We start from the raw sequence: 21,009 nt of genomic DNA, 5'->3' as shown, positions 1-21,009 counted from the left end.
GCCGTCACGTGGCCGTGGCCCCGTCCCCGGGTCACGTGACGCCGCCGCGAGCTCGCGGCAGGGGCGCCGTTGCCAGGCGGCCGTTGCCAAGCGCGCTGCGTGCCCTGCGTGAGCGCCGCGGCCGAGGCGGGAAGTGCGAGCGGCGGCGCCATGGCGAAGGGTAGCGGCGCTCGGGGCCTGGGACCCGGGGGGCTGGGGGGCAGGGGGGCTGGGGGCAGGCGGCGGGGAGCTGGGGGGACCCGGGGGCGGGGAGCTGGAGGGAACGGGGGGGGGGGCGGGGGGGGCGGGGCGGGGACCGGAGTCCAGTGTCCAGGCGGTGGGGCGAAGGCCCAGCTCTGCCCTCCAGGAGGCCCCCCAGGCCCTGACCCGCCCTGACCCTCCTTGACCCTCCCGTCCCTGCCCCGCAGCCTGGCAGCGCCCGTTCGTGAACGTCTTCCGACACTGCAGGGTGGGGGAGTGGAGGCGGTGCAGCAGGGAAGGCGACGTGGCCGCCGTGACCGTGAGTGGGGCCCTGCCCGCGACCTGGGCTTGGCGAGGCCGCGTGGCCCCCCCTCCCGCCCCCTCTCTGTCTCCTAGGACAAGAGCCTGCGCTGCGCCGTGTACCGCATCCGGGACGCCCCGTCCGCCGGCGGCTACATCCAGCTCCCCGGGACCAGCATGCAGTCTCTGGGGCTCACGGGCCGCTACCTGTACGTGCTCTTCAGGCCCCTGCCCGGCAAGCATTTCATCATCCAGCTGGATGTGGCCACCAAGGTGCTGAGCGGGAGTGGGCACCAGGCGCGGCCTCCCCATCCCTGTCCCCGCATGTCCTCACGCTCGCTGCCCTGCAGGACGGCCAGGTCGTCCGCATGTCCTTCTCCAACCTGTTCAAGGAATTCAAGTCTACGGCCACGTGGCTTCAGTTCCCCCTCATCTGTGGGGCTGGGGCAGCCACGAAAGGTGACATGCGGACGGGGCACGGACAGGCCACCGGGTCAGGGAGGGGCGGGCCCAGGCGACTGCAGCCGGCCGGGTGGAGCGCGGACACCCAAGGCCTGACGGCGGCTGCGCTCTGCAGGGGGGACCAGGGTCGGCGCCTCTGATGCCCGCTGGACGTGCCTGCAGCTCGACCTGCGCAACATTCTGCTGGTCTACGTAAACCGTCGCTACGGCCACCTCAAGAGCGTCAAGCTGTGCGCCAGCCTGCTCGTGAAGAGCCTCTACACCAGCGACCTGTGCTTTGACCCCAGTGAGCTACAGCCTACCTGCCCGCTGTCTGCCGTCCTCCCGAGGGCTCGTGGGGGCGCCGGAGCCTCGGTGGCTGGGCGGGTGGCCCTGCCCTCGGGACTCACCTCGGGTGGAAGAGGGAGCTGGGTGGCCTTCCCTCCTGGACCAGCTCTGCTCTCCGTAGCTCTTACAGTCGCTGAGGCCCAGCGGGCGAGGCTCCGTGTCACACCTGTGCCTCGAGAGATGGCCTTCCCGGTGCCTGAGGACGAGAGCTGGTACGACCACTATGTCCACATCCGGTGAGCGGCTCTGCCCGTCCCCAGGGGGCCGGCGGAGGGAGGTCAGGGCGGCCCCTGGACCCGGACCGTCTCTGCCTGGCCAGGTTTCCAAGCGACAGCTCAGAAGCATCTCCCGGGCCGGTTCAGGAGAGCCGCTCTCCTCCTGAGGCAGGTGGGCCTGGGGGTCACAAGGGGCACGGAGGCTCTCGGAGGGGGTGGTGACGCCGTGTGAGGCTGCGGCTGGCTAGCCTCGGGCCGTCCTGAGGTGCCAGACACGCGGGAGGCTGCGTGGGGGGCCTGGTGTTCTCAGCCTTTGCAGCTGTGGTGCCAGCTGGGACCTGGGGGCGCGGTGGGTGAGGCCCTGCGGCCACGCTCTCTGCAGGCCGGTGGGTACTGTGCCCAGTGGCTTCTGTGGCCATTTGCTCCCTTCCAGATTTCCTGGGGCGTGTGCCGCGGCTTCTCCCTCACCCCGGGGCTTCCAGCAGTGCCGCCCAGGACGGGGCGCCCTCCGCGGGCCCCATAGCCGTGAGTGCTCCTGCGCCCTTGCACACAGGCCCGGAGGGTGGTGGCCTCAGGGTGCTGACGGCCTCTGTGCTCCTGCAGCCTTGCCAGGCCCCCTCGGTGCCCAGGCCCCTTCCAGAGGTCAGCTTGTTCTGTGAGCCCTCAGAGGTTCCCACGGGGAGCGAGCCCTCGGCCCCCGCACACGCCAGGCACAAGCACGCAGCTGGCAACGGTGATGATGTGTCTGCCCCTAAGCCGACCGTGGAGCCCGCGGTCCGGGGGGATGTGGCCGTGCATAAGGTTAGTGCCTACTCCTAGGGAGGCGGGTGGGGCCTTGACGAGGGTGTGCAAGGGCTGCTGGGCCTCTGATCACCTGTCATCCTCCAGCCTTTCGGCGGAAAGCAGAGCAAGCAGGAGGTGGCCCTGGCCAAGCATCCCTTCCAAAAAAGAGTAAGGACGAGCCGCTGACCCCTGGAGGCCTTGCGCTGCAGGCGGGGGCAGGAGCCGGGGTCCTCGGGGGCTGGCACAGTGGCAGTTGGCAGAAGCCCCCTGGGCTACTCTGCTGTGTTGGGGGGAGCAGCTAGTGTGGGCTGGCCGGTCCCTGTGGCAGGCGGCCTCACCTCCTGCGGTCTCCCCGGGTTTGCCTGTTTCAGAGCTTCCTCCCAGATCCAATCCTGAGGCTCAAGGGCGTCGTTGGCTTCGGGGGCCACAGCACCAAATGGGTGAGGGGTGCAGAGCTGCCGCTGGCTTGTGTGTGTCAGTTCCGTGGAGGGGGGCAGGGAGAGCCCTGTGTCTCCCCTAGGTGGCTAGGCACGTCTGCACGTCTAGGCTTCCTCAGGCCCGAGTTTCTCAAGCCAGGGATGGCCGCCTGCTCGGGTCTGCGCGCGACTTGGGGCTGGGCCTGTTTGTTGTGTCGCGAGTGCAGGCGGCTTTGGCGGGGGCCCGGGAGCTGGAGCTGTCCCGTGTCCTGTGAGCCTCTGATGCCTGTCCGGCGTGTGGAGCTGGCGTGGCACCGATGTCAGGTCTATGGCTCTGTGCTTGCCGGGTCCTTCTGAACGCAGACCAGTGTCTGTGGGTCCTGCCTCACCTCAGCCCCAGCGTCTGTGGTCGTGCAGACGGGGTTTGCAGGAGGTCCTCGTGTGTGTGCCCCCGGCACAGGGTGGGGTGTGCTGGGCTGGGGGAGGCCAGAGGCCTGAGCCTGTGACGTCAGCCTCTGGGCCCCGCACGCAGGCCCTGTGGACCAAGGACGGGTCTGCTGTGGTGTATCCCTGCCACGCGGTCGTCGTCGTTTTGCGCACCGACACCCGGGAGCAGCGCTGCCTGCTCGGCCACACTGACAAGGTGAGGTGCCACCGGCCCTGCAGCGGGAGGCTTGTGCCCACTGGCCCAGGCCGTCCCGTCACACTGCCGCCTCCTGTAGGTTTCTGCCCTGGCGCTGGATGGGGACAACGTGCTGCTGGCCTCGGCCCAGGCCCGGCCCTCAAGCATGCTGCGCCTCTGGGATTTCGGGACCGGGGCTTGCCTGTCCCTGTTCCGGAGCCCGGCCCACACGCTCTGCTCCCTCAGGTGGGCGTGGGGCCTCTGACGGGGCCAGGGGGCCGGCCGCAGCCACGCTGACCGCTTTCTGTCCATCCGCAGCTTCTCCCGCGGCGGGGCGCTGCTCTGTGGGGTCGGCAAGGACCGGCAGGGAAGGACGGTAACGGGGCCTCTCGGGGAGGCGGGGCAGCTGGTGCCAGGGTGCGGGTGGCAGCCAGAAGGCCTAGGAAGCGGCGCTCCCCTGCCGGAGCCCCTGCCCTGAGTGCAGCACGTGGTGCCTCACGTTCTCCGGCCTGGCGGGTAGAGTCGGTGCTGAGGCTACCCTTTGCCGTCTTTGCTGACCGCGGCGACGTGTCAGCCTTTCTGAAGTCAGGGGTACTGGGGGCATCTGTTCGTCTTTCCTCAGACGCGTCCACCTTGGAATGTGCAAGCCCAGGGGTACACCTGTGGGTTTTGGTGGGCAGAGGCCAGGCGGATTGGGGGGACTGCGGGCACCCAGTACGGGCTTGTTGCAGGTGGTGGTGGCCTGGGGCACGGCCCAGGTGGGGCGAGGAGGTGAGCCAGTTCTTCTCGCGAAGACGCACACCGGGGTTGACATCCAGGCGTTCGAGGTGGCCTTTTTTGATGAAACCAGGTGACCCTGTGGGGATGAGGCCTTGGCAGCTCGTGGGCCCAGATGGGGGCCGAGCCTGCCCCTCCCTGGCTCGGGGACCACCCATAGCATCACGTTTGTGCCTTGTAGGATGGCGTCGTGCGGGCAGGGCAGCGTGCGGCTGTGGCGGCTGCGAGGGGGGCAGCTGCGGTCCTGCCCGGTGGACTTGGGGGAGCACCGTGTTCTGGAGTTGACCGACCTGGCCTTCGGGCCGGCCCACGATGGCCATATGCTGTGAGTCCTGCCCTCGCTCCCGTAACACCTGCGTCCTGCTCCCACCCGCCTCTTCGGCCCTCACTCGTTGCCTCCCTGAGCAGCTACGTGTGCGGCCGCAGTGGCCACATCTTGGAGATCGACCACCAGCACATGGCCGTGCGGCACGCTCGCCGTCTCCTGCCCGTGTGGACGCCTGGCAGCCCTGTGTCACAGAAGCAGACCTTCGGCTCGGGTATGTGGGTCCCCTGCTGCGTGGCGGGCAGTAGCCCGGGTGCGGTGGGCTCACCCTACTCAATTCCCTAGGCCCCGGCATTTCCATCAGCAGCCTCAGCACATCCCAGGCTACGTGCGCCGTGGGCTCCGAGGACGGCTATCTGCGCCTCTGGCCGCTGGACTTCTCTTCTGTGCTCCTGGAGGCAGGTGGGCCTGTTGTGCCATCTTGCCGTGCGTTGCTGTGGGAGGGCCGTGTCCCTGGGCCATCCCCTGGCTAGGGGTCAGTCCCGGGCTCCGGGGGTGGAGCCCTAACCCAGGAGCGGTGGTTAGCAGGGAGCTGCCTCCCCTAGCGCACAGACATGGAGCGGCAGGCTGCGGGCTCGTCTGTGTCTTGGGGGAGCCCGGGAGGTCACGGAGCCGCCCTGTCCGCAGAGCATGAGGGGCCAGTCACCTGGGTGCGCGTCAGCCCAGATGGTCTGCGTGTGCTGTCCGCCACGTCTCTGGGCCACCTAGGCTTCCTGGATGTGCCATCCCGGGAGTACCGCGTGCTGGTTCGCTCGCACACTGCTCCGGTGCTGGCCCTGGCCACCGAGTGCAGCCATGGGCAGCTGGCCACCGTGTCCCAGGACCACACTGTGCGCGTCTGGGACCTGGCGACCCTGCAGCAGGTGGGGCATGGCCAGAGGGCGCCGTGGCAGGGGTAGGGTATGAGTGCCCGTGGTGTGGGGGGGGAGGCAGACGTGGAGCACGGGAGGGTCCATGGGGGCGCCCCGGAGCGACCGGCTCCCAGGCTCTGGAGGCCAGCTGCTGGCCCCATCTCTGCGCGCCCTCACGGATCCGTCCTCCAGCTTCATGACTTGAGGTCCCCCGAGGAGGCCCCGTGCACCGTCGCCTTCCACCCCACGCGGCCAGCCTTATTCTGCGGCTTCAGCAGCGGGGCCGTCCGTTCCTTCAGCCTGGAGTCTGCCGAGGTCCTGGCAGCACACAGGTGGGTGCCCGGTTGTCTGCAGCCCCACAGACGCCAGTGCTGGAAGCTGAGGTGGTGCGTGGGCGGCTGGGCAGGGCAGGGAGGGCCGTCCACAGGGCCCCCACCGTCTGCTGCCCGGGGCAACTCCGCCAGGGTGAGCTGGGCCGTGAGAGGTCTGGGACGGTGCAGCTGACGGCCGGGGCGACGCTCTCCTCCTGTGGTGCAGGTGTCACCAAGGCCCTGTCACCGGCCTGGCCGCCAGCCCCGACGGCAGCCTCCTCTTCAGCTCTTGCTCTTCGGGCACCCTGGCCCAGTACCACTGCGCCGCCACCCAGTGTCGCGTGCTGCGTGTAGCAGGTCAGAACCCTGTGCTGCCCATCCAGCCTCCCGACCGTGTCCTTGTCGGGTCCCCACGGGGTGGGGCTCGCCTGTAGCTGGAGTGTGGTTTTAGGGCTTACCGCCCCCAGGACGGAAGGTCCGTGCCCTCGGAGGCAGTGACCGGCCTGAGCAGTCGGTGGGGGTCGGGTCACCCGGGGCATCTGTTTCCCCTCGAGGCCGCTGTAACTTGGGCCAGCCCAATCCAGGGGAGCCACCTGCCCCAGCAGTAGCTGTGCTCGCTGGTGTCGCGCCGCTCTGTGCCCGGGCTCTGTGGGCTGTGCACGGTTCTTGTGTGGAGTTCCCCACAGCTGGGGGTGGGCTCGGGCCGGACCTGTGTTTCCCGTGGGCGCCCCCTCCACCCAGCTGACCGTGTGCCCCCGCGCTGCCGGCAGCTAACGTGGTGTGCCGGGACGCCCACCCCACCCCCAATGCCCTGGTGCTTAGCGGGGACAGCCACCTGCTGGCCTTCGTGGGCCCTTCCAAGTACGTGGTGACTGTTATGAACGCGGCCTCGCTAGAGGAGGTGAGTCGGCCAGAGCCTTCTGTCTGTCACGCTGGCTTGGCCGGCAGATCTAGACAGCCCTGCCGCGCCGTCCCACGCTGCCCTGGGTCCCAGCAGGGCAGAGGGAGTCAGGGAGGGCCCCGCATGGAGAGGGAGGGAGCTAGGGGCGGGTGGGAGGCCGTGCTCACCCCAGAGAGGATCTGAGCCTCGGGGTCGCGACTCCCACAGAACGTGTAAGCCACAGGCAGGCAGGGGTGCCACGGGGCGCCCAAAGCTGCCCACCTGTGCTCTGGCTCTGGGGCCCCCGCTCAGCCTGCAGGTTGTGCCCGGCAGCCACTCACGGCTCTCCCCCAGCTGCTGCGAGTGGATGTCCGTGCCCTGGACCTGGCCAGCGCTCGTCTGGCCTCGGCGGTGGCCCTCTGCTTTGGCCCTGGACCCCCTGGCCACCTGTTGGTGTCCACCTCGTCGAGCACGGTCGTTGTGCTGGACAGCACATCGGGCCGCGTGGTTCGGGAGGTGAGCCCAGGGCCGCGGTCTGCAGCTTCACCTCTTTCCTTTGGGCTCTAGCGTTAGTGCCTGCGGTGCCTCGAGGATGGGGAGGCCCTGGACACCTGCTGCTCCTGAGAGGTGGCATTTCTCAGAAGGGAGACTCTGTCTGCAGGTCTGTGGTTTCTGATCTTCCTTCATTGACGAGAACGCTTCTTGCAGCTGCCAGCTGTCCACTCTGGGGCCTGCCCCTCCCTGGCTCTCAGCAGGGATGCCCGCTTCCTGCTGACGGCCGCGGACCGCGCCATCAAGTTGTGGGACTACCCGACGCAGGCCTGCCCAGGCTGCCAGGTGGGTGCCGCAGGCTGGGGCACGGCAGGCGGGCACGGACCACCCCGACATCCCTGTGCCTGCTGCGGCCTGGCAGCCCTGAGAGCCTCTTCCTCACGCCCCGGTCTGGCGGGTCGGGGGGCCCACAGCCGGGTCTGCGGGCTACGTCCGCCAGGTTGAAGCATGTGCCAGCGCTGGAAGGACCATGGTGTCCCTGCTGCGCCTCAGCGGCCCCTGTGCGTGACTCCCGTTGCCCCCAGGTGTATATCGGCCATTCAGAGCCCGTACGAGCTGTGGCCTTCGCCCCTGACCAGCAGCGGCTCCTCAGTGTGGGGGATGCCATCTTCCTGTGGGACATTCTGGGCCCCCTGGAGAGGTCGCCTCCAGGAAGGCAAGTGCCTGCCCTTGGCCTGCTCCCGTCGGCCTTCTGCTGCACCCTTCCCACCTGATCTCTCGTTGCCTCTGCAGTGCTGGAGACTCACCTGGGGCACCCCCGACCTGCGAGGCTAGTGAGTGGCCCCACCTTGTGAGTGGGCTTTGTGACGGTCTCCGGTGCTGGCCTTGTCTGCGGGTGGCATAGCACCCCTTCCTTTCTGGGGGCCCTCGTGCACACCTGGGGTGCATGGCACAGGCTGGCTGCTTCTGTCTTCAGGCCCAGATGCAAGGCAGCTGGAGGACGTGGTGTCCGGGGCCCACGGGCTCCCCCGGCAGCAGGTGCCTAAGCCATCGCAGGCGTCCCCACTGCAGCTGGGCGTCTGTGCGGGACTCCTCAGGGATGATGACGGTAAGGGTGGGGCCTGGCCCCGGAGTCCGCGTGCTTCCCTCAGGCCTGTGGGGGGGCAGGGGCCGTGGAGCTCTGCTCCTTCCTCTCACTGCTCGTCTCCTCCATCTCCCCAGGTGCTTTCTCCTGGTCAGATGAAGAAGGACCCTCGGAGGAGAGCCACATCCCCGAGGGGCTCCGTCAGGGCTCGAGCCTGCCCGTGCTGGTGAAGGAGGCCAGCGGGGCTGGAGACGGGGTCTGGGGGTCTCCAGGGGACCCCCGGGGCCTCAGCATGCATCCCCACCCCCATGGCTGGCCCAGTAAGCAGAAGAGGGGCAGCAGGTTGTGGCAGGGACACTCATGACCGACCATGGTGTTTCGTGGGCTCCAGGGGTCTAAGGGAGGCCCAGCTGCCCTGTGGGCTGAGGTTTGCCCTGAGCTGAGCTGTGTTCACTGCAGGGCAAGGCGGCCAGCCTGAGGCCACAGCGGGGCCAGGCCAGGGGTGGGGCGTGGCACCTGGGCCCTCTGAGCTGCCGTGTCTGCTGTGGGGCAGACACGTGTCCCACCCGGTGGTGCCCGGTGACCGCGTGTGGGGAGGGGTCTCTGAGCAGTCACGGGTGCTTTGATGTTTCGAGGCCTCTTTCTTTTCCCGTCAGGTGCTCAGGGCACCAGAAAAGCCCAGGTGTGTCCCTCTGCTCGCCCAGACTGCTACAAGCACTTCGTGGCACGCTACAAGACCTCCTCGCTACCCAAGGTCAGTCGGGGCGGGTCCTCACAGGCCCAGAGTGGGGGTCATGGCCCCGTCGTTTCTGGGTGTGTTCTTTCTCCCTGAGGGAACTCGGTTTCCTGGGATGTCCCAGGGGCGGCTCCCAAAGCTCACAGCTTCGGTGACAGGGCTTTGACGTAGATCTTGGTGGCCGTCCCCATGCAGGCCACACGTCCACGTGTGCTGCACTCTGGCTTGGCTGGCCAAGGCTCTCATTGTCCTGCTGCCCCCAGAGCGGCCCCAGGTGGTATCCTGTCGAGCCCTCCCCTTTGGCCCTGTGCCCTCCCAAGACCACCCCGGGCCACTTTGCCCTCCCCTGGCCACCCTGCGCTCCAGCTGCCTCCCGCCCCCCAGCTCCGCTGGCCTCTTGTGTGGGTTGTGGGGCCCGTGTTCCTACCGCTTGTCTCCTCCCGGGAGCCTGCATCTGCCGAGGGTTTATCCCAGGGCCCAGGCTGACGGGGAGGGCAGGCACCATCGCGGCGCCCCAGCGTCCTGCGCGTGTCCTTGCAGAGTGCCTCCGTCTCCCGTGGCAGTGCTGAGCGTCTGCTCTTGAAGGCGGTCATGGGCTACAACGGGAATGGGCGGGCCAACGTGGTGTGGAAGCCAGACACAGGTGGGGCCACGCGCTGCGTTAGCTCAGGGAGAGCACGGGAGCTGTGCGTGTGGGGGCCGGCGCAGGGAGGAGTCCCCGAGCGAGCCGTGCCCTCCTCGTGGCATGCTGTGTTGTGGCCTCGGACGCGCGTGGGCCCGGTGCAGTGGCTCACGGGTACCCTCCCTGCACAGGCTTCTTTGCCTACACGAGTGGCTGCTTGGTGGTGGTGGAGGACCTGCACTCTGGCGCGCAGCAGCACTGGCTTGGTCACCCCGAGGAGATCTCCACGCTGGCCCTCAGCCACGATGCCCAGGTGCTGGCCGGCGCCCCCGCAGCACACCCGGGGTGGATGTGCTCGCCTCAGCCTAGATGCCCGAGAACCGGGGCTGGCTCTCGGCTCCACAGCAGGACGGGGACGTTGTCCCGGCCTCCCCTCCCACCAGCACCCGATGGGCCTGCGGGCCCCGGCCCCCCGCTGACCGCCCACCCTCCTGCCCACCAGGTCCTGGCCTCTGCCTCAGGCTGCGGCAGCACCGCCTCCTGCTGCCAGATCCGCATCTGGAACGTGCCGGGGGGCTCCTGCCGGCAACTCATTTCTTACCACAGCACTGCTGTGCAAGCCCTGGCTTTTTCGCCAGACGACGAGCTGCTTGTCACACTGGGTCAGTGGGTTGTGGAGGGACGGTGGCCCCTGGACGGCCCTGCCCGTCCCGGGACCCGGGGGTTGCTGATCCCATGCGTCTTCGCCAGGGGACTACGGTGACCGCACTCTGGCCCTGTGGAGCATGGCCACCTGTGAGCTGCTGTCGGCTACCTGCCTCCCGGAGCCAGTGCATGGAGTGGCATTTAACCCATGGGATGCTGGCGAGCTGGCCTGCGTGGGCCAATGTGCTGTCACCTTGTGGCTCCTGCGTGGCCCCAACGCCAGCCTCCAGGTGCCAGGATGCGGGGCGTGTCCTCGAGGGTGGGGTCTGGCTGGGGCCCTGGACGTTGCTGACCCGTGCCGTCCTTGTGTCCCCCAGGGCCGCCGAGAGCCCCTCCCTGAGGAGCTGGGGGCGGGCGAGCTGACATCGCTCTGCTATGGGGCTGCCCCTCTGCTCTACTGTGGCTCCAATGCTGGCCAGGTCTGCGTGTGGGACACCAGCGCCAGCCGCTGCTTCCTGGCCTGGGAGGCAGACGACGGCGAGATCGGTGGGTGCCTGGCAGGGCCCCCGCGGCCCGACGGCCCGGGCTTGGCCTCTCCTGGGAGGCTCGGCTCAAGCTGGGGATGCAGGGGCAGCGGCTCATGCCGCCTCCCGCCTCCAGGAGTGCTGCTGTGCTCGGGCACGCGGCTGGTCAGCGGCAGCAACACAAGGCGGCTGCGCCTGTGGGCCGTGGGCGCTGTGCCTGAGCTGAGGTGCAAAGACTCCCGGGCCAGGTGAGCGGCCGTGTGTGCGTGCCTGTGTGCTGGGGTCCCCGGGTCCTGGACAGGGGCCTGGGGGCTGTGGGTGGGGGCATGGCCCCGGGTTCCCTGGGCCGCCGCTGCCCGTTCAGCCCGCTACCCCCGCCCCCACCCCAGGTCTAGCTCTGTGTTCATGGAGCGCGAGCTGACCTTGGACGGGGCCGTCGTGAGCGCGGTCTTCCACGACACCATGGACATGGGCGTGGTGGGCACCACAGCGGGCACGCTCTGGTACGTCAGCTGGGTGGAGGGCAGCAGCACGCGCCTCATCAGTGGCCACAGGAGCAAGGTGAGGGCATTTCCAGCCTGGACAGAGGGCGGAAGGCCACGTGTGCTCCAGCCCGGGCCCCGCAGCCGTCAGGTGGCTGTGGGTGTCTGTGGTCCGGGAGGGCCGAGACGGGGCCACCGAGAGCTGCGTGCTCTCTGGTCTCCTGGTCCACGCAGGACCCGCATGTGTCCCCCAGGGGTTTCGGTGTGGCCTTTCCGTCTGTCCTTTTTCTGTTGGTACTTTTTTCTTGCAATTTGTTTGTTGGAAAAAACCAGGCTCCTTGTGCTGGAACCTCCCACCACCTGGGTTGGACCTGCCCCTCGGCTCTGTGTTCCCTAGAGGCCAGAGCAGCGTCTGGTCGGGGGCAGTCTGTCCGTGGGAAGTGCGTGGGGCTGCTGGCCTCTCGGCTGGCCCTGGGACAGTGACCCTGTGTTTGGGCGGGAGTCGCAGGCACTGCCGGCCTGATCCTGAGCGGGAGGCAGCCTCACGAGCTGGGCTTCTCCAGGGGAGACTGGGGCAGGCGCCGCAGGGCGGGCCCTCTCCCTCCCGGGCCAGGTCCCTGAGCGCTGGCACAGGCCATGGGCATCCAGCAGCGCGGCCCAGGCTTTGCGAGGATCTGTGTGAGCTGCCGGTGGGCACGTGGGTCCATCCTCCTCCGGGTTGCTGTCCCCCGTCACATCTCTCCAGCGCCATCTCTCCCCAGGGGTGGGTTCTTGCAGGTGGCTCCCGAGTCTTTTGTTCCTTTAACGTGTTCAGTTGTTCAGGTAGAACGGTTGCCATCAAAGAAACTTGAACTTGAGGTGGGCGAGCAGTAGGTGCTTCCTGTGCTTGGCGGGTCTAAGTTAAGGGGCGAGGATGTGCCACACGCTCTGCCCGCTTGAGCCTGAGGTGGCGTGGTCGTCACAGACTCGGACAGCCATCACCACAGCAGGTTTTAGGGCGTTTCATGTCCCCACGAGGAAGCCCTGTGACCACTCTGCCCGTTGCCCTGCCCAGCCCCGGGGGCTCACTGGCTGCCTGTGCCGCGCACGTTCCTCTGTCTGCCCCCGTGCGATGCCTCGCGCGTTCCTGTGCAGCGCAGTGCGTGTCAAGGCCAAGTGCCGTCCCGGCACAGATAGAGTACATCGGGTGGTTCGTCCGCTGGCTGGCGCGCACTCGGGTTCAGGGCCTTGGCCGGAGCTGCTGGTCGCCCACGATGCCCGCCTCGTCTGGAAGGACAAGGGTCTGAGCTCCCCTCTGCCCAGGACCACACGTGGCTGCTGCTTCTCAAGCCCGGGGGCTCCTGTGGGAAACGGACTCGGGGGTCGTGGTTGAGTCCCAGGAGGCCAGTTGCTGCCCGGCCAAAGACCTGAATTGTTATTTTTTAAATAAGATACATTACGGGCTCACGCTTCCCCTCGCAATTCACGTTCGAGACTAGACCACTCTGTTTTCCCGTGGGGCGTGTGGCGTCTGGCTCCTCTCGCCTGCGCTCCTGCCCGGGCTGTCTCCCTAACCTTCAGTCTGCAGCCCTCTGGGGACACAGCATCCCATGGTGTCAAGCTGCCACCGTCACTTGCTCACGGTCTTAGCAAGTGAGCCATCGGGTCTGGCCGGTGGACTTCCTGTGACTTCATTCCACCCAGGTCTTCGTGAGGACACGTGGGAGGCAGGCCAGGATGGTTTCTTTATGGCCCACGGAGGTGGCTGGGGCCCGACAGGGCTGTGCAGAGGTGGCTCAATGGGAAGTGTATGCGACTCTTGATCTTGGGGTTGTGAGTTTGAGCCCCATGCTGGGTGAAGAGATCACTTCAAAAAATGAAATCTTTAAAAACAAAACGGGATCTCTGGGTGGCGCAGCGGTTTGGCGCCTGCCTTTGGCCCAGGGCACGATCCTGGAGACCCGGGATCAAGTCCCACATCGGGCTCCCAGTGCATGGAGCCTGCTTCTCCCTCTGCCTATGTCTCTGACTCTCTCTCTCTCTGACTATCATAAATAAATAAAAATTAAAAACAAAAAACAAAAAACAGCTTTGGCTGTGCTGGGTCTCCCCTGTGCCTGAGGGCCGCGTGGCCTCGGGGGGCTGGCTCCTTGCAGGTGAACGAGGTGGTCTTCAGCCCCAGCGCGTCCCACTGGGCCACGTGCAGCGATGACGGGAGTGTGCGTGTGTGGTCCCTGGCCAGCATGGAGCTTCTGATCCAGTTTCAGGTGCTGAACCAGGTACTGGGGGCACCAGGGCTGAGCCAGACCCTGTCCCGACCCTGCCTGGCCGCCACACCCTCCCTGAGTGCCTGTCCCAGCCGTGGGGCTCAGCCCCTGTCCTCCACCCCCGGGGGAGTGCTCATGTCTCCCTCCTGGGGCTCCCCAGAGCTGCCTCTGTCTGGCTTGGAGCCCTGCCTCCTGTGCACGCCCGGAGCAGCAGCAGGTGGCAGCGGGCTACAGTGATGGCACGCTGCGAGTCTTCAGCATCTCCCGAATTGCAATGGAACTCAAGATGCACCCCCACCGGGCTGCACTGACGGCCATCGCCTACTCCGCTGACGGTGAGCGGCGGGGGCCCACAGGCCGACAGTAATTGCACGTTGGGGCTGGGGCCGGGGGGCTCACGAGGTAACTGGCCTTGCCTGGCACAGGTCAGACCATCCTCTCCGGAGACAAGGATGGGCTTGTGGCCGTGAGCCGCCCCCGCACGGGGATGACGTTCCGTGTACTGAGTGACCACCGTGGTGCTCTGATCTCCACTGTCCAGAGCAGGAGCAAAGAGGTGAGGTGGCCTCATGAGCCGGCAGGGCCTGGCCTAGGGGACGCGGGCAGGGGAGGAAATTGGGTGGAGCAGGGCAGGGGGCATCCACCGGCCTTACCCACCTCCAGCATGGAGACTTTGGGGCGCAGTGGGGCGACCTGTGGCTGGCGGCCAGTTCAGACCAGCGCATCAGTGTCTGGGCCGCCAACTGGCCGCAGGGCCACTGTGAGCTCGTGGACTGGCTGAGTTCCCCGTCACCCACCCTCATGGAGGTAGGTTCTGGGGGCAGCAGGGGCGGGGGCAGTGCCTGTCCCCCGGACCACAGCGTGCTGCGTCCCTTCACAGGGTCCCAGCCAACCACCGTCATCTCTTGTTGCCTTCTGCCCCTGGGACGGGTCCCTGCTGGTGTGTGCGGGCCTCGGCGTGCGTCCAGAGGTGGTCTTCTATAGCCTGCACCAGAAGCAGGCACGTGTACCCCCCACCCCAGGTGGTGCTGGGAGCCCGAGGGACCAGGGCTGGGGAGACGAGGCTCACGCTCACCGTCCACAGGTGGTGGAGAGGATCCCGTTGCCTTTCTTTGCCGTGTCCCTGAGCCTGTCCCCCGGAGCCCGCCTTGTGGCCGTTGGCTTTGCTGGTGAGTCTTGGTGGAGCGGGACTCCAGCCTGTCTTGAGTGGAGCCAAGCGGGCTCTCTCGTATCTCCACCTGAGACTTCCCTCTCCCCTCAGTGCCCCAAGGTCCTCATCCTGGAAGTGGGGTAAGGACACGCCCCAGGGAACTCACAGGGTCAGGCGATGAGGGGTGTGGGGTGCCAGGGCCTCAACAGAGGGACTCAGCGGCCTAGCTTGGGGCCTTGACGGCACCTGGGTGCTGAGAGGCCTCCCATTGCCTTTGCTGTCACAGGCGGGGGTGCTGGTGTGGGGGACCCCAGGCCCTCTGCCTGCCTGGACGCAGCCCCGTGCCATCTGCCCACAGAGCGTGTGCTGAGGCTGGTGGACTGTGAGTCGGGGACCATGCAGGACTTCGCTGGCCACGATGACTTGGTGCAGCTCTGCAGGTTTGCCCCGTCCGCCCGGCTGCTCTTCTCCGCCGCCCACAGTGAGATCCTGGTGTGGGAAGTCGCAGGGCCCTGGGCCGCAGGTGGGGCCTCAGGCTCAGGGCCCCTGCTTGGCTGAGATGCTGGCACGGCCGAGGGCCTCCTGCGGAGCCAGGAAGGCTTGGGTCTCTCCACGGTGCAGGGGCCTGTGTGGGTCAAGACCCTGAACTTAGGGGGGTGCTGTTTGTTCTTTACCTGAGAGCTCTTCTGTGTCTGCCTCGTGAAGTTCAAATAAACGTGACCCTTGCATCCTGGCCTTGTCAGCTGGTCCCTCCAGGCTCCTGTTTGCCTGGGCCTAGCTCAGCTTCCACCAAACCCCTGGCACCAGCTCTGCAGAGCACTAAGCCCACAGTGTGGGCCCAGAGCGCGTGCCCGGAGCGCCCAGCCCAGAGCGTGTGCCCAGAGCACCCAGCGTGGTGCACCCAGCCCAAAGAGCGTGCCCAGAGCATCCAGCCCAGAGCACCCAGGCCAGAGCGTGTGCCCGGAGCACCCAGCCCAGAGAGCGTGCCCGGAGCACCCAGCCCGGAGCACCCAGGCCAGAGCACGTGCCCGGAGTACCCAGCCCGGAGCGCCCAGCCCCGAGCGCCCTCCCCGGCGCAGGCCTACAGTGCCCAGAGTGCCCGCCCGGGGGCGCCACCGCACAGCGGGGACGCTCTGGCCCGCCCGGCTCGTCAGTGTGGCTCCGCAAGCCGGGGCCGGAAGTGCGATCGGAGGCCGGAAGCGCGGGCGAGTGGGAGGGCAATTGTCGGAGCTGGGTCGGGGTCGGGACCGGGGTCGGGACCGGGGCGGGGGTCCGTGCGGCCGCTATGAAGCGGGACGTTCGCATTTTGCTCCTGGGCGAGGGTAGGCGCCGGGGCGGGGCGGGGGCGTCGGGATCCCGGGTCGAGGTCGGGGTCTGGGGGCGGGATCCGGGGTCCGGTGGGGGGGGGGGTCAAGGTCCGGGGTCGGGGTCCGGTGGGGGGATCGAGGTCCGGGGTCGAGGTTCGGGGTCCGGGGTCGCGGGCCTGAGCGCGGGGGGGGCGGGCGCCGGTGTCCGCCGCTGACCGCGCCGCCCCGCGCAGCCCAGGTGGGGAAGACGTCGCTGATCCTGTCGCTGGTGGGCGAGGAGTTCCCGGCGGAGGTGAGAGCGCAGCGCGGGCGGCCGTCGGGGTCAGTGCCGGGGCGCGCGGCCGCCCTGACGCGGGTCCCCGCAGGTCCCGCCCCGCGCGGAGGAGATCACCATTCCCGCAGACGTCACCCCGGAGAAGGTGCCCACGCACATCGTGGATTACTCAGGTAGAGCGGCGCCGCGCGGGTAGGGAGGGTGAGGTGGCGGCAGCCGCGGTCAGCTGTTCCTCCCTCCGCAGAAGCGGAGCAGACAGCCGAGGAGCTCCGGGCAGAGATCCTCAAGGTGAGGCTGCGCCCCTGCCCTGCCCGCGGCCCCCCCCTTGGCCCCGCGCGCCTGCTGCCCCTCTCTACACCTTGGGGAGCAGTCTGGGTGCGCATCACCTTGGCCGCTAATGGGCTCTGCACCCAGTCCTCCCGCGCCGCCCTGACCAGGCCTGCGGGTCCCCTTTGCACCTGTTCCCTGGAGGAATGGGCGGGTCGAGGCCACCACTACCCAGGGCGGCCTTCTGCACACCGTCGTGCCTCGTGGGGATGTCCTCGTCGCTGCCCAAGTTGTCACCGTACCCGAAGCAGCCCGGGGACCCAGAGCTGGGGCTGGGGTGTCAGGCTCGTGGTGGGGGCGGTCTGTCCTCAGCCTCCCAGGGGACTCCGCAGCACTGCCGGGTTCGGGGGTCAGGATCCCAGCCCAGTCAAGGCCGCCGTGGAGCAGGAACCTGTGGTCACGTCAAGCTTCTCCCATTCCCACAGGCAAACGTGGTCTGCGTGGTGTACGACGTATCTGAGGAGGCTACCATTGAGAAGGTGAGGCGCCTGGGTCCTCGGTGCTGGCACGCAGCTCCGTGTCGTCCTTTGCGAACTGTGGACGGGCCTTCGCTGACCCAGGCTGAGCCAGCCCCGGGCGCGGACGCTTAGAAGTCTGAAGCCCTCAGGTCTCAGTCACATGCCGTGCCCTGCTGACTGTTCGTTCCGTGTGGCCCCGTTCCCAGCATCTGTGATTTTGTTGCTTGGGGCCCAGGCCTCCCCGTGTCCAGGTGTGAGTTCCAGGACGACCTGGGGGACAGCAGGCTGACCCTTGCTTTTCAGATCCGAACCAAATGGATCCCCCTGGTGAATGGGGAGACTGACAGGGGCCCCAGGTAACAGGCGGGGCCCAGGTGGGTGCCCCCTGCCAGCCCCTCCAGCCACGGTGACCATGGACCTCTCCCCCTAGAGTCCCCATCATCTTGGTGGGCAACAAGTCAGACCTGCGGCCCGGGAGCTCAATGGAGGCTGTGCTGCCCATCATGAGCCAGTTCCCAGAGATCGAGACCTGCGTGGAGGTGAGTGGGTGGGCGGGGCTGCGAGGCAGGTGCCATCTCGGAGGGCCTGCATCTTCTGGGGAGGCCCCTTTGACATCTGTGGTACCAGGCACACCTGTGGGTCTGTCTCCACGGCCACCAGTGCTCTGCCAAGAACCTGAGGAACATCTCGGAGCTGTTCTACTATGCACAGAAGGCGGTGCTGCACCCCACGGCCCCGCTCTACGACCCCGAGGCCAAGCAGGTGGGCAGCAGGCGCCGGCGAGGCAGCCGGGCTGGCGGGGGTGGTGCAGCGGGGACGTGCTGAGCCGGCTGTCCCTGCAGCTGAGGCCCGCATGTGCCCAAGCCCTCACACGCATCTTCAGGCTCTCGGACCGGGATCTAGACCAGGCGCTCAGTGACGAGGAGCTCAACACTTTCCAGGTGCGGCCCCCATCCCTCGGGGACACGGTCTCGGGTGTCCTGGTGACACCGAGCAGTCACTGAGGGGCTGGCTGATGGCCACTTTCCCTCGGGGGCAGAAATCCTGCTTCGGGCACCCCCTGGCCCCGCAGGCCCTGGAGGACGTGAAGATGGTGGTGCGCAAGAACGTGGCTGGAGGGGTGCGCGACAACCGGCTGACCCTGGACGGTGCGTGCTGGTGCCCTGCCGGTGCCCTGGGAGGGGGTCGCCGTGCCCAGTGCTACCCGCCTTCCCGCCTCTCTCGCCACAGGCTTTCTTTTCTTGAACATGCTGTTCATCCAGCGTGGTCGCCATGAGACCACGTGGACCATCCTGCGGCGCTTCGGCTATGGAGACACGCTGGAGCTCACCCCTGACTACCTGGTCCCGCCGTGAGTGGGGGGGGCACCCCGGGCTCAGCCTCTCCCCTTGGGGCCTCATTGTGTAGGGAGGTCAGGGTGGGGCGGTGGCTGAGCAGACGGCTCCCTGGCCCAGCGCCTTCCTGTGGGCCCCCTGCGGGGCTGCTCGGCTGCGGGGCTGTGCGGGGGGCGGGCGCACCTGGCGGGCCCGGGACACCCTGTGTCCCCACAGGCTCCACGTGCCCCCCGGCTGCAGCACCGAGCTCAACCACTTTGGCTACCAGTTTGTGCAGAGGGTGTTTGAGAAGCACGACCGGGTAAGGGGGTCGTGAGCACCACTGGGCACCGCTGCAGTCCTGCCAGCCCCCGGGCACACGTCACAGCAGCCCCTGTGCCCGCAGGACCGTGACGGCAGCCTCTCGCCTGCGGAGCTGGAGAGCCTGTTCAGCGTGTTCCCTGCTGCCCCCTGGGGCCCCCGGCTGCCCCGGGAGGTCTGCACCGAGGCCGGCAGGCTGTCTCTACATGGATACCTCTGCCAGTGGACGTGAGTTTGGTGCGTGCCCGCAGGGACGCTGCCTGTGCCGGCCGCATGGTGACCCCGCGCCCCTCCTGCCCCCAGCTTGGTGACCTACTTGGACGTCCGGCGCTGCCTCGAGCACCTGGGTTACCTGGGCTACCCCACTCTCTGCGAGCAAGACTCCCAGGCCCACGCCATCACAGGTGCGCGCCCGCCCTCGCCCTGAGCCCACCCCTGCCAGCAGCGCCCTGGGTCACGCTTGCCCCGGCTGCCGTCCACAGTCACTCGAGAGAAGAGGCTGGACCAGGAGAAGGGGCAGACGCAGAGGAACGTTCTCCTGTGCAAGGTGGTGGGAGCCCGCGGAGTGGGCAAGTCCGCCTTCCTGCAGGCCTTCCTCGGCTGCGGCCTAGGGGTGAGCATCTGCGGAGGGTGGGAGCTGTGGGCAGCATCGGTGTGCAAGGGTCAGGCAGCTGCATCCCCCGCCGCAGGACGGCAGAGAGCTTGCGGAGGAACGCCCCATCTACGCCATCAACACGGTACAGGTCAACGGACAGGAGAAGTATCTCATCGTGAGTGCTGGGGTCCCTGGGGGCAGCCCTGGTCATGCGGGGGCGGCCCCGAGCCTGCCCTGAGGCCAGCCTCTGTCTAGCTGTGCGAGGTGAGTGCAGACAGCCTGCTGGCGCCCGCGCCCGATGCCGCCTGTGACGTGGCCTGCTTGATGTTCGATAGCAGCGACCCCGGCTCCTTCGCACTCTGCGCCCGCGTCTATAAGGCAAGCCTGCCCCACCCGGGCCCCGGGGCAGTACACACCCCCAGCCACCCCCCCCCCCTCCCCGCACCCTCCCCTCCCGCCCTCACACGCCCGCCCCGCTGCAGCGCCACTACATGGACGGACAGACCCCCTGCCTCATCGTCTCCTCCAAGGCGGACCTGCCCGCGGGCAGCACGCCCCCTGGCCTGGCGCCCGCTGAGTTCTGCCGCAGACACCGGCTGCCCGCCCCTGCCGCCTTCTCCCGGGTGGGCCCAGCCGGGCTCAGCGCTGCCGTCTTCACCCGGCTCGCCACCATGGCTGCCTTCCCGTGGGTACCGGCGTGGCCCCCTCCCAGGGAACCCTAGTCCTTGTCACGGGGAGGGCGGGACAACTGTGGTGTTGGGACTGGGGTCCCGCAGGTATCGGGCGGGCCTGGTCCCCCGTGGCCCCGGGCTCTGGGGCTTCGCAGACGGTGGGTGCTGTGGCGGCATCCCCGGGTCGTCCAGCCGCCGCTCTCTCCTGCAGACACCTGGCTCATGGGGAGCTACACGCCACCTCCTTCTGGCTGCGGGTGACCCTGGGGGCCGTTGGGTTTGCGGTCACTGCCGTCCTCAGCATCTCGCTCTACAGGGCCCTGGTGAAGAGCCGATGAGGCCTCAGGCCCCCGGGTGCTGGTATTGGGGCACCTGCTCGAGGGGGCCTTCCTTGTGTCGGAACTTCCTTCTGGGGATACTGCCCACCGCCCTGCCCGAGCCCCAAGTGCAGTCCCCCAGGTCTCCGCAGCACGCGTCCTACCCAGCTGCACATGCCAGGCGTTACCCGCTTCGGGGATCACGTGTTGGAGGGACTGGGGTCATGGCGAGGAAGCCGGTGACCCTAGGCCCAGGTATTCTCAGGGCTCCACTTCTCTGGTCCCAATAGCCAGGGGGACTCGGGGACTCAGGATAGGACTCTGGGCCAAAGGTGGGGGTGGCCTCCATCCTCCCTGGTTTGGACATGGGTTCCCGTCACGAAGACCCAAGGTCGGGTCTCCTCATTAAACTTGTCTTTCACACCTGGGATCCTGTTTTCTGAAGACGACTTTTCTTGAGTCCACTGACACGGGCTGAGACGCCCGCTCCTGAGCCCCATGTGTGTCCTGTAGGCCTGAGTCCCCTTCTGAGATGTCCCTCGTGGGCCAGCAGCCGTCTGGAAGCCTCTGTACCCATCAGGCCTCATGCTGGCCTGAGGGGCTCTGATGGAGACCCTCCCGATGGCTGCCCCGCCTCTGCACCCCCCACCCCCCCCCACCACCCCCCCGTCCCACCCCAGACCTCAGCATCCCAGTAGCCGGCCTGAGGTGGGGAGGAGGGGGAGTCTGGGACTCGAGCATCTGGGACTTGTGTGGGGCTGCTGCTGCTGTGCAGGGTTGGCCACGGCCTGAGAAACATGCCCTGGCTCTCCCTCACAGCCTGACCAGAGCCGCAGCCCTTCCTGTCCCCGCGTCCCTTCACTTGGCGCCCGGGTGTCTACTTGGTGGGTGTCCCGGAGGCTGGAGCAGACAGCCTGCCGTGTGGCGGGGTGCCCCCTCCCTGCCATGGATCAGCCGGTGTCCCCCAGGTCTCTCCCAGGCCCCAACATGCTCTTG

At 67.9% G+C, this 21,009-nt stretch overlaps 2 protein-coding genes across 17 annotated transcripts; both read left to right on the top strand.

Moving 5' to 3' along the window:
• The first annotated feature begins 94 nt into the window (after positions 1-94).
• WDR90 (WD repeat domain 90) lies at positions 95-15,163 on the top strand. Of its 8 annotated transcripts, none has more exons than XM_038540908.1 (43): positions 96-160; positions 408-499; positions 577-753; positions 831-939; positions 1,058-1,228; positions 1,391-1,481; positions 1,589-1,656; positions 1,918-2,009; positions 2,088-2,285; positions 2,373-2,435; positions 2,639-2,707; positions 3,216-3,326; positions 3,406-3,551; positions 3,624-3,681; positions 4,037-4,155; positions 4,264-4,407; positions 4,491-4,621; positions 4,693-4,809; positions 5,035-5,270; positions 5,451-5,590; positions 5,796-5,926; positions 6,340-6,470; positions 6,762-6,965; positions 7,158-7,286; positions 7,526-7,656; positions 7,734-7,774; positions 7,918-8,049; positions 8,163-8,345; positions 8,682-8,779; positions 9,302-9,404; positions 9,575-9,696; positions 9,886-10,045; positions 10,134-10,318; positions 10,406-10,574; positions 10,689-10,800; positions 10,942-11,113; positions 13,170-13,292; positions 13,441-13,615; positions 13,706-13,836; positions 13,944-14,087; positions 14,161-14,280; positions 14,365-14,449; positions 14,789-15,163. In XM_038540908.1, exons 1-43 carry the CDS (start codon positions 151-153, stop codon positions 14,986-14,988), a joined length of 5,523 nt encoding a protein of 1,840 aa, XP_038396836.1. In that variant the 5' UTR covers positions 96-150; the 3' UTR covers positions 14,989-15,163. The 8 variants fall into 8 exon arrangements, with proteins under 8 accessions (XP_038396839.1, XP_038396841.1, XP_038396836.1 ...); XM_038540907.1 differs by having other exon boundaries at positions 1,391-1,505; positions 13,170-13,280; XM_038540906.1 differs by having other exon boundaries at positions 1,391-1,505.
• Positions 15,164-15,604: 441 nt separating this feature from the next.
• Positions 15,605-20,443, top strand: RHOT2 (ras homolog family member T2). Of its 9 annotated transcripts, none has more exons than XM_038540914.1 (19): positions 15,606-15,752; positions 15,971-16,029; positions 16,103-16,184; positions 16,256-16,299; positions 16,764-16,817; positions 17,100-17,152; positions 17,227-17,335; positions 17,424-17,558; positions 17,639-17,737; positions 17,836-17,944; positions 18,027-18,147; positions 18,347-18,431; positions 18,516-18,658; positions 18,734-18,834; positions 18,913-19,043; positions 19,120-19,200; positions 19,281-19,403; positions 19,508-19,710; positions 19,908-20,443. In XM_038540914.1, the coding sequence occupies exons 1-19, from the start codon at positions 15,716-15,718 to the stop codon at positions 20,032-20,034; spliced, it is 1,896 nt and encodes a 631-aa protein (XP_038396842.1). In that variant the 5' UTR covers positions 15,606-15,715; the 3' UTR covers positions 20,035-20,443. The 9 variants fall into 9 exon arrangements, with proteins under 9 accessions (XP_038396845.1, XP_038396844.1, XP_038396842.1 ...); XM_038540915.1 differs by having other exon boundaries at positions 15,607-15,752; positions 17,457-17,558; XM_038540917.1 differs by lacking the exons at positions 17,100-17,152; positions 17,639-17,737 and having other exon boundaries at positions 15,605-15,752; positions 17,457-17,558; positions 17,738-17,944.
• Positions 20,444-21,009: the final 566 nt, after the last annotated feature.

Source organism: Canis lupus, chromosome 6, assembly GCF_011100685.1.
Source record: "Canis lupus familiaris isolate Mischka breed German Shepherd chromosome 6, alternate assembly UU_Cfam_GSD_1.0, whole genome shotgun sequence".
In the NCBI taxonomy this organism is placed as follows: domain Eukaryota; kingdom Metazoa; phylum Chordata; class Mammalia; order Carnivora; family Canidae; genus Canis; species Canis lupus.
This window is presented reverse-complemented; position numbering and strand designations above follow the sequence as displayed.